Source organism: Solanum tuberosum, unplaced genomic scaffold (genome assembly GCF_000226075.1).
Source record: "Solanum tuberosum cultivar DM 1-3 516 R44 unplaced genomic scaffold, SolTub_3.0 scf00095, whole genome shotgun sequence".
NCBI lineage: Eukaryota > Viridiplantae > Streptophyta > Magnoliopsida > Solanales > Solanaceae > Solanum > Solanum tuberosum.
In genome coordinates, this window is record NW_006239021.1 from 871915 (window position 1) to 883313 (window position 11399).

At 34.0% G+C, this 11399-nt stretch overlaps 2 protein-coding genes across 2 annotated transcripts; one reads left to right on the top strand and one right to left on the bottom strand.

Annotated features, from left to right (window-relative positions):
* Positions 1-901: 901 nt before the first annotated feature.
* Positions 902-3681, top strand: LOC102592333 (homeobox-leucine zipper protein HAT3-like). The gene is made up of 4 exons (XM_006347879.2): positions 902-1391; positions 1610-1923; positions 2501-2580; positions 3109-3681. The coding sequence occupies exons 1-4, from the start codon at positions 1253-1255 to the stop codon at positions 3440-3442; spliced, it is 867 nt and encodes a 288-aa protein (XP_006347941.1). The 5' UTR covers positions 902-1252; the 3' UTR covers positions 3443-3681.
* Positions 3682-4815: 1134 nt separating this feature from the next.
* On the bottom strand, positions 4816-11120 carry LOC102592678 (actin-related protein 2/3 complex subunit 5A). The gene is made up of 4 exons (XM_006347880.2): positions 10797-11120; positions 10608-10680; positions 10387-10487; positions 4816-5168 (listed from the first exon to the last, which is right to left on the bottom strand). Exons 1-4 carry the CDS (start codon positions 10883-10885, stop codon positions 5033-5035), a joined length of 399 nt encoding a protein of 132 aa, XP_006347942.1. The 5' UTR covers positions 10886-11120; the 3' UTR covers positions 4816-5032.
* Positions 11121-11399: the final 279 nt, after the last annotated feature.

An 11399-nucleotide genomic window follows, 5' to 3' on the forward strand; every position in this document is an offset into this window, starting at 1 on the left:
GGAGTAATAATTAAGAGTTAGTTTTAGTGGGAGTGTCCAGAAACTTTAAGTTGAAGTTGTAACTTGCAGTTTAAATGCAAACTTAATTAAATATCGTGAAGTAATTAGTCATTACAAAGATTATTTCTGTAACATAAACAAGGGAGCTATTTATGCGTTTAATTCTCCCCACACTATTCAAACATATAATTATGACAACTCTTAATTAAATCATTAAATACTCCCCTCAATATTCAAACATATAATTATGATAACATAACTATCATTAATTGCTTTCTCTCTTCGTATAGTAACATTTGTCAGTTTTGTTTATGAGAGTCAAACCATGTCAATTATACGTTATAAATTTAAACAATACTTTCGATACGACAGAAATTACAAGTTAGTATAACATTTTCCATGTATCTTCAAGATTATAATAAAAGTAAATCAATTTAATTTACAATGGCAGATGCATCACGCGCTTGGTTGAGGAGAAAAAAGAGCGCGTGAGTATGAAAAGATGGGTTGAGAAAAAGTGTGTCACGAGAGAGCACGCACGTTAGTCAACAGTCAACGCTAGAAAAAAGCCACTTTTTAATGAGAAGTTACAATTCAGATGATTCATAAAAGCAAAAGATTATTTTTTTACTTTTGTAATAAAATAAAATAATAAAAATAGTTTCAGTTACGTTTAGTCATTCTCAAATCTGAAAATTTCAACCATGGTTAAAAATAGGGCCCCCATACAAAATATAAATAGACAGAAAAACATCCAGAGAAGAAAAAACAAAGAAAAAGACAAGCGTAATCAAAACCAATCTCTATCATCATCATTGTGCCAATACCCACTGACATAAGTCATCATTCAACATCTATTTTCCATTCTTCTCTATATATATACACACACATCTCTTTCTACTTTGATATTCGATATTCATATTTTTAATTCGATTCACTATAATTATTTTTGTGTATGTGTATATATATTTGATAGGTTCTGAATCTTTCTGACCTATCCTACAAACTGTATTTGCACTAGCCAAAGGAAAAAAGCTGCAACTCTTCTGCTACAAAAGGGAACACCCCATTTCTCTTCGTTCTGTCCCCTCTTCCTCCCCTACCCCTTCACCCTACCTCCACCCCAACATACATTTCAAACCCCAGAACAAGAAACCCCATTTTCTTTCTTCTCTTCCATAAAAGGGGAAGAAAGAAGAAAAAAAGTGAAATTGTTTGGTTTTTCAGAGGGGGAAAAAACAGAGCAAAAAAGATGAGTGGTGAAAAAGAGGATGGTTTAGGTTTGAGTCTGAGCTTAGGAATCATGAGTTGCCCTCAAAATAATCATAAAATTCCTCCTCCTTTCCCTTTGAATCTCTTACCTTTCATGCACCATCATCAAATTTCATCAGGTAAAAGTTGTGAAGATTCAAAATTGTTTTGCTCTGTTTTTTCTTCATTTGTTTTAGTCATGGATTCGATGGGCGGAACCAACTAAGACTGTTATATTTTGTCTATTTATAGTTTTCGTATATTCATGCTTAGTGAAAATCTTGGCTCTGCCATTGATGAATGCATGCTCTGTTTTATGGGTCAAAATAAAAACACCCATTTTTAAAAATTTTTGCAGGGAGAAAAGATGAGGGAGGAGAAAGGGTAAGAGGGGGAATAGATATGAATGAACCAGCGAGGATGATTATAGAGTGTGATGATGAAGAAGATGAAGAAGAAGATCAGGTGTTAATGGTTTCATCACCTAACAGCACTGTTTCGAGTGTGAGTGGAAAGAGGAGTCATGACAGAGAAGAGAATGAAGGGGAGAGGGCCACCAGCTCACTGGAGGATGACGGCGGAGATGCGGCGGCAAGGAAGAAACTCCGGCTGTCAAAGGAGCAAGCTGCCGTTCTTGAAGATACATTCAAGGAGCACAACACTCTTAATCCGGTGAGTGGTAGTTTTCGTAAATAACTTTGTGGGTTAAGGGTAGTTTTGGAAAACAGGGTTATTACTTTTGTGAATTTATTGTGTGGAACCATTTACTTCTCACCCAATTTTTCTGTTTTTTAAAATGTAGTTACTCAATGAATTTTAATTTTATAAATGCAAAGGTGTAATAACTCTTGACCATAGATTTTAATTTTTTTGAGTTTTTGAAGTTGTGATTTTTAAAATTTGAAGGAGTCGTTTGACCATGAAAATTGTGTGTATTTGTAAAAAGTGAAAAATGATGTATTAAAATTGGAGTTGTATTTAATCATGAATATAAATTCGAGTCGTCTCTAAATTTTTGTGAGTAATTTGAAAATGAAAATAACTTTTTTTTTTTTTTTTTGGTGTTTTTCATATTCTCGGAAATAGTTGATTTTTTTTTGTAATTTTATTGCCAAAGTTGATGATTTTCACGACCAAACGCGTTGTCAAGTTATGTTTAATCATGCATTTTACTTTTAAAAAAACCAAGATATTAAAATCTGATAAAATTTCATACGAATAAATATTAATTTGCTTTTTCACATTTCAGAAGCAAAAATTGGCTCTGGCAAAACAGCTGAATCTGAGGCCAAGACAAGTGGAGGTGTGGTTTCAGAACAGGAGGGCAAGGTATGTTATTTGTTTACAGATTCAAGGGTATTTTTGGTATTGGAATAATATTTCACGTTTGTAGCATGAATCTTCCATGTTATTATGGACACACGTTAAGTAAGTGTTCCATTATAAAAAAATGAATTATGATATAATCAAAGTAATGTCCTGTCGGGTGATACACGTGTGCATGTATTATAAGTACTTCTCACCTTAAAATTTAAAAATTATCTAATTTTACTTGTAATTAAAAAATAAAGATGTATCGCATTTTGCTTTGGTCAAACAACATAAATGTATTATAATGTCTTGTAAAAATAGCGAACTATATTGTTGGCACATAACTTTTACTACTAATAATTTATCATGGTACCTGCTTTGAGGCTCGACTAATTCAGATTTACAAAAAATTCACTTTATCTGGCTTTCAGTATTTAAACTTGACGTGTTTTAGTTTTTAAGGTTTTTATATTGTAAAAATGTTGGATTAGTTTTCAATTTTTAACGTTCTTAGCATTGAACTTATTGAGGGTTTGAATGATTCAGGACCAAGTTGAAGCAAACAGAGGTAGATTGTGAATACTTGAAGCGTTGCTGCGAAAATCTGACGGATGAAAACAGACGTTTGCAGAAAGAAGTTAGTGAGCTTAGAGCATTGAAACTCTCTCCACAATTGTACATGAACATGAGCCCTCCAACCACCCTCACAATGTGCCCTCAATGCGAGCGCGTAGCTGTATCATCATCCGCGGCCTCTTCATCAGTCACCGGAGCCAATGCCTCTCGTTCACATCACCACCAAGCGCCAGTGCCTCTCAACAAACCATGGGCTGCAATGTTTGCGTCTAAAACACTCGATGTGCAAAGGTCACAAATGTAATTTCACTCTTGTTTTGGAGCTGCTAAAGATAGGGTAGGGAAGTGTTTATAGAGTAAGAAGATGATTACAAGAGAATCTGAGATCATGTTTTTATTCTCTTTAGTTGGTGAATGATTTGATGTTCCAAAAGTAAGATATGATGTGTTGGGTTTCAGAGGAACAGTTTCTTGAATTTGTTCATTTCATTTGTGTAGGAAAATGGTTTTACTTGAATGGGAAGACATAATTGTGTTCACTAACTATTTTTATTATATAGTATATCCATACTTTTTTGCATGAAGATCCTCTATTCCAAACTTTTTACTACAAGAATCATGGACTCCTCTTGGGCACTAGTGGACATGATTGCTATCTTCTATTATCCACTTTTGCACCTTAAACTAAGGGGTCCACTCAATAGTCGATTAAATTATAGTGCCATTTGATTTGTTGTTTGCTTGGTAAGTTTGGATAACTTATCATAAATAATACCGGGATAAGTTATCTCACCTTTTGGCTGGTATAATACTATCGAGATAATTGATTCTGAGATAAAATAGGTAAATGACGAAGTTATTCTTTTAAATCCTTTTTATACCTCACTTTTCACGTCCATGAATGATATTTTTGTAAGCAAATAAGTTGTTCTTAAAATTTATGAAAAGTATATTACTTATAGTACAACAAACCAAACGCTTGATAAAAAATAATTTCAACATAGCTTATCCTATCATAACTATCCCTATGATAATTTATCCTTTCTTATCTTAACTTGTATTCAAACCGAACGACTCCTAAAAGTATTTGACTAGCTAGGATTCTCCATCTAGGTCACAAAATACATTAACTTAACCTACCCCTTAATATCCTTCTATTTGGTTTGCTCCCTCCATTTCAATTTATTTATCAATTTTGACTTGACATGAAGTTTAAGCATGAAAAGAGAACTTTTCAATCTTATGGTCACATGTTGAATGTATCAAAAAACTCTTTAATCTTGTAGTCTTAAACATGTCATATGCAACGTTAAAATTAAAGAATTGCCAAAAAGAAAAAAAATACTCTCTTTAAAACGGACTTGAAATGAAGTAGATCAAATAAATTCAAACAGAGAAAGTATGTCTGGATAATTATAACATCTTTTTTTAATAACTGTGATGTCCGGATCAACCTGTCCATAACCCGCCAATCAAGTACCGTATAAATTTGTCCATCAAGATTTAGGGAAATGTGATGATTTTACTTGGTTTTTTCCGTATCAATTGAGATTCAAACTTTAATACTATATATTATTTGCATGCTCTCATTGATAGGCAAATATGAAGAAATTACTTAGTTATTTCCCACTGCTCATCGATAGCTAGGCCACTCTCAGATGCAATCAACAACCTTGGTATCAAGAGTCACAAAATGCACTAAAGGACGGCAGAAATCTCAAATTGCCTTGGTACAGTTCATATGTTATATGTCGCGAAGAATACAGACGACTAAAGGAGAGGAAGCAGCCCTTTGAAAATAGGCTAAACTCAATCTCAACATCAATATTCAATCGAAATGCAAAGACAAGACATATACAGATTGCTACAGTATTGTGTTCATCCAGCGTATTAGTCACACAGTATTCACAGTGTCAGCAAGACAACGCAGTATGCATCCCAAACCAGCTTTTTCTGTTAGTTTTTCATGGATCCTTAGACATTGGTCACATGTTGGGCGGTCTCCAGTAGACAAACCTCTGTACAAGTACCTGCACATCAGATAGACGGTTCAACCGTGAATCTTGTATGCTACATTACTTGGTGAAACTGAATCAGGTAGATCTATTGGATAAATCACATGGCAATTTCACATTTACACATTTCTTCTTTGTGTCTCAAATATGCTTCCGTCAAACGAGTTCATTTCAGCTAATAGTGTGTGTGTGAAGCAGAGGCTAGATGGTCTAATATCAGAAAAAGAAATGAGTTATGCTGGGGTAGCTGCTATGGTCCATTAAACAAATGAAAGCTGTCAAAAAGAGTTCATTCAACGAGATAATGTCACCTTGCATCACATAATTCCTTCTTCTTCTTTACACTAATGAGGATAAAAGCAGATTTAAGATTAAAGACTAAACCAGAACCAAAGGAAACCAAATCAGCGGTGAACTGTTTAAAGTTGTCATCTTGTTTCAAAGGTAGAATGTTGGTGTAACCACGTATACTGCAACTAAAGAATCAATGCTAATCAGCATACAACCATATCTGTACAGGTAAGAAATCTCTTTTCTTTGTCCCTCACCTTAATTAACTAAATACTATATTAATCTATGTCAACCACAGATGTTTTTGAGGAGATGCATCTGAGTACCAATTAGCCAAGAGATGAAGCCATTTTTCATTTTTTTTGTTGAACATAGCCAAGAAACAGAGCTTTGTATGTTGCTATTGGTGCGATTTGGATGCTTTACTAAAGACTTGTGGATTCACTTTATGTTTCTTTTTGCATCTTTTTAATTACTTACAATGTTTTTTTATCTCTGTTGCTCAGATCCTCCAAAGATGTCCTTGCACCGGGTCGGATCCTCCAAAAAAATGCGCAACTTTTGAAGGAATCAACACGCATCAGGCAGTAGTTCTAAGGATCAGAGCAACATAGTCTTTTACTAGTTTAGGTCCTATTTCATATAATATACTTCAAAACTATAAGATCCTGTCTAACTTGTGTCATATTCCCTTATTTTCAAAACTTTGTGTCCAACTATAAGACATGACTCTCATGTCAGTTGTTTGTTTCTCTGATACTTATGTCGCACCAATGGGGAGCATAAATTCTTAAGTCTTCGTATTTGGAATGCAACTCCATCATGGCTTTATATTACTATATTAAATTCATAGAAAATAAAATATATACATATGGGAAAAGGATTTAAATATGGTCCAAAGAGTAGTTCCATGAGCAATGAGCAATCCTTTGCGGAATTTGTTTTTTTTTTTAAATTCACTGCATATTGTCAATATATTGCAATAAGTGATTGCAAATTTAGAACAAATGTTAAGTGGGTGGAAGATATCATACTTGTCTAAAGAGAGAAGAGAAAGCCGTTGAAATCAACTATCTAGCTAGAAATCACTGAAGTTTTTATCAGAGGAAAGGACGGAGTAGGTATATCATTTGATGGGGAGAAAATATAGCCCCCAACACTGGAGGAGTAAGGAGATCAGATGTATTGGCCTTGACATGAAAATGAATATGGAGATTTGAATATAAGGTGATGCTGTACAGAAAAAGGTGAAACCGATCAAATGTATTGGCCTTGACATGAAAATGAATATGGAGATTTGCATATAAGGTGATGCTGTACGGAAATAGGTGAAAGTTTTCTTTTTTTTTTTGGTCGATAAAAAAGGGCAAAAAAAAGAGGTGATAGTTGCTAAATACAGAACATCTAGAAATGGACAGTAGTTGAATGAGGTAACTGAATAACACTAAGAAAGGTATTATTGAAGGGAAAAGATGATTTTACAAGATTTATTGGTATTAATGTTGGAAATTGTAACTGGAAACAATTTGGTTCAACATATGATGTGGAAACAGAAATTAAACTTGAAAGCATGCTTATCGAAGGGCCTATGTGATTGCTCATCTGGCAATTGTTGCTGAACAAAAGAACTAAGGGTTCATCTTGGAAAACTAGCTTGAGAAGACGCAATTCAGAAAGGGAATGAAAAGAAGTGGAGGAGTTGACATGAATCTACATTTTAAACAGAAAGTGGTGAGGATATAAGAAACAAGCAATGCAAGTACATTTTCAATGAGCTTCTATTATATGGGTCTTACTAGGTAGGAAAAAGAAGACAAGGTGAAAGGAGATATGAATACACAAAGACCAAATAAAGTGACCTTCAGATGCTGCATAGAGTGGGATAATATTCTTTCCGATGGAAAATCACATGAGGAGGAAACAGATTGTTGTAAGTTGGTGTTTATGTGCAAGGAGTATGAGAAGGTTAGTGATCATTTATTGTAACACTACAAAATGGCTTCACAGATATAGGCAGAGGTTTTCTTTTTACACCACAAAAGAGAGTTAGCTTCAGAAAAGTCGAAAACAACATGGAAAACTAGGCCACTTTGCTTTTCTAAGACTACATCGACTGGAAGAAGTAGGAGCTCTTTCAAAGCAATGAGAAAAACTTAAGGAATCTAAAGAGTTTCTTTCGTCTCATTTATATATATGGAGTAGAGAAAGAATATATTCATGTATAGTAAATTTGATAGCTTGATAGGAAACCAAAAGTAGCCAACATTACCACACAGTACGTGTACTTTTTAGCACCATCTTGACATATTAATGAAAATGATTTCTGACTAAAAAAAATTCAACCTTTTAGCATTTTTACTGTGCTATCTAAATTTTGTAAGTATTGTTTCAAATTATTGTACACATTCAGTAAATTGGTCTAGATAAAAGTTAAAACCTTAAAAAAGTGAAACAGAGCCAAATACAACTGGACAGGAAAATGATGGATAATGTTTGAATATGTACAGAGACATTTGGGCTTATGCATCTCCTACTATAGTATGCTTACTACAGTGCAGAATATACATATCAAGAGAAATTTGTAAGTCAAAGGAAGAAGGCTATGCAATATTTTGATAGAAGAAAAATAAGTCAATTGTTTCACAAAACAAAAAGGAAAGACAAGGTCCTTTTCTTTCTGATAAATGGAAAGAAAAACGAGGACTTATCAGTCACATTTATCCTAAGAGACAATTTGAAACAGCGGGGACTGACTTCTAAGTGCGGAGCAGTATGTAAATGGTCTACTTGCCTACCATTTAAATTGGCAGATGGGGGTGAGAGAGTCTCTCTCAATTCTCAATATCGATAATGGCCACCATTTAGAACAGTGGCATACCGGATTGAATCTCTGAGACTGTGCATTCAATGTTTCTTCCTTGATTTGCAGCAGCGAGCTATCCCATAATATTCTAAGCTACAACAGGGAAGGGTGTCTCCCTGTTACTGAAAAATCTATACTAACCTGAGGATCTCAAGTTCAAGATCATAATACCAAAACCTGACTTCCATACTAACTCAACTCATTTAAACCCGTATAAAACCAATAAAAAGTACCCAAACATGATTGCCACATAGATCAAACCTATCTTGACTGATCATGCAAAATTTCTCCAACTCATCCCAGTAGTAAGTTATAGCTCTATATCTCTCTATTCTCAATCTCCTTGGCCAATATTTTAAGCTAATATATGAGAGTAGTAAATATGCTGGCACATTTAAGAGTAGGGCCAACTTTGTTTTTTTTTACCAAGTTATTATCTTCAGATGTTTACAGAAAATAGGAACTTCACCCCTTCCAACCCCTGAATTAAGCCCTTTATCATAAGTTGAAGGTAAAGCTTTGTAAAGAAACAACATATAGATAAAAGTAAGAGAAAGTCTCTTGGTTCTTAAGTTGAAATATCTTCATCTTAGCGCCGGATAAGCATACCAACCCAAGTTATTCCCAATGAACTTTCAGACCCTTCTTGCCAGATGATTCCTTCAACTTTATTTTAGTGTTTAACTATGTTGTCTCACCTCAGATTTCAGGACTGAGATTTGCACCCGATCAAGCAACTAGCAAGTATTACACCAGTTTCCTGGTTGCTTGTGGTAGAAAATCAATGAAAAGGCAATCTCACCTACCAACATGGTGCATTCATTTAAAAAACATTTCTTTAAAGCAATAATATCTTGTATTCATGGAGATGTAAGACCAATACCAAGTTTAGCTAGTTGTTGCACATTAAAAACCCAAGCTGAGGTCAAAAAATGCTTGCATGTTGTCGACTAAATTTGAAAAAGCATATTGTTGGCATTTACCAAAATGTCCAATTAAAGTTCTTTGAAAATCTTAACAAAGTATCTCATTGTCAACAGATTTCATGACCCATCTCAAATCCATTGTAACCTAGAGTAAATAAGCATAAGATATATATAAGAATGTGCAATCTCAAAATATGTAATTTTCAGGCCATGATACTCAATATAAGAGTTTTAAAAGATTGTTCAATCGATTATTCTACTTAACTGCTTTTCTTTTCTGAGCATGGTTAACCCCATCCCCAAGTTTCCTGAGCCTAGGAGTCCAACAGTGTGGCTTTTTCCATTTTTCTACCATTGGTGACTCAAACCCCGAAATCAAAACTGGAGGTGGAAGGATTTTATTACTAGGCTATTCTGTCCTGGCCTATTTCTACTTGAACATGTTTATCACTCTAAACTGGTTGTTATAAGCAAACTGGCATAGAACAATATTTGTCTATTTAATCATAGAGCAGAAGATTGTGTATTTCACTTTCTTCTTGATCTTAAAATTAATTACATATATACGTAACTGCACGAAGTAATGCATTGCAACACCATCAGCTCAAAGAGTCGTCAGCTATTTCCTGAAAAGACAAGCTCTGGAACTTCAATAATACCATCTCTGATTTCAATCGGATGGTTTAATTTCAAAAGATTATTGTCGGATACTGCTCTGTCAGATTTAGATTTCTTTAAATTCCACTTCCTTGCATCAATTTTTGTAACTCAACTGCAATATTAAATTTCTAAATATCTTCGTGAAGATGGGATTACAAGCCTTGCATCACATTCCCATTTATGTATGCATAACAGCAGCACCAGAGGCTCAACAATAATATTTTGAGGATTGCTAAACAAGTATCGATAATTAAGTGGAGTCCCTTTGTCCAAATCTCAATCAGTCAAAAATGCATCAAAGCCCTCAAGTAAATAAAATCACTGATTTCACATAATTCCCATGATCTTGCCACTTACATTCTATATTTCAGTAAGCAATAATAAAGCATCGGAGATATAGTACTCGTAGCATACCACCATAACAATTTTCTATGGACATGATTCACATCTAGGCATAAATACATAGAACAATTAGGAACAAAAATGAACTTACTTCATGAGAATATCATAGTACTCAGGATCCAATGCAGAGAACAAGCTATCCACATCCTTGTTAGCCATTATAGCCCTATGCACCACTATCCAATTAGCAGACTGCAAACACAAACACAAACACACACACAAAAATACTGTCAACTCACAAGTTGTAAAGTAGACTCATATTCTAATTAAAAAAACATACTTTTACAAAAGCCATGGGCAAAAAGATTGAACCTTGCATCTTTCATCCTTGGTTTTGGGAGGTGATCCTTCTAGAGCTGTTTTCAGAGCTTCCACTGGTTTATACCTAACAAATAACCAAAATCACAAATGGGTATTCATTATTAAACAGTTATAGATTGTTTTTATGCAGACATGAAAAAGGAAAAATTGGAACTTTATAAAGGGTAGAAATTTGTGTACTGTTTGAGTAAACTTTCGATCTTGCGGGACTTGTGCTCGATTCTTGTGATTATGCCTTCGTAATTATCTGCTTCTACAATCTCAGCCATTTGTAGACAGCTCCTAAAACCTTGAGCCCCAATTGCACAAGCAATCAGCTTTAGGGATCTTTATTGAGAGTGTTTTTGGATGCTTCAAATTTTGATCTTTGATGATTTACCAACAGGAGTGAGAATCTTGATTTTTTACAACATTTTGATACTTGGTATATAAATGGCTAAATTGCAGTTACATTCTTCTTAGTTTCTTAAACTTACAAATACAACCCCTCTTCACCCAAATAATTAAATTTTATATTCAAATAAATCAAATAACTTTTGATGTTCTTTTAGCTTAGCTTTACCTACATGACAAAAATAAGTTTAAATGTGAGGTGGAAAATGTCCGGTGAATGAAGTAGGGTTAGGTTACAAGAAGGAGGATTACGAACATCTGTTTCACGAAGTATTAAAAATTATACTCCATTTTACTATGTTGCAAAATTTCTAAATATTATCAAAATGCTTGCATCCTTGTATCAATCTATGTCACTGAAATAATTAGATTTTCAAAAGATACAAATAA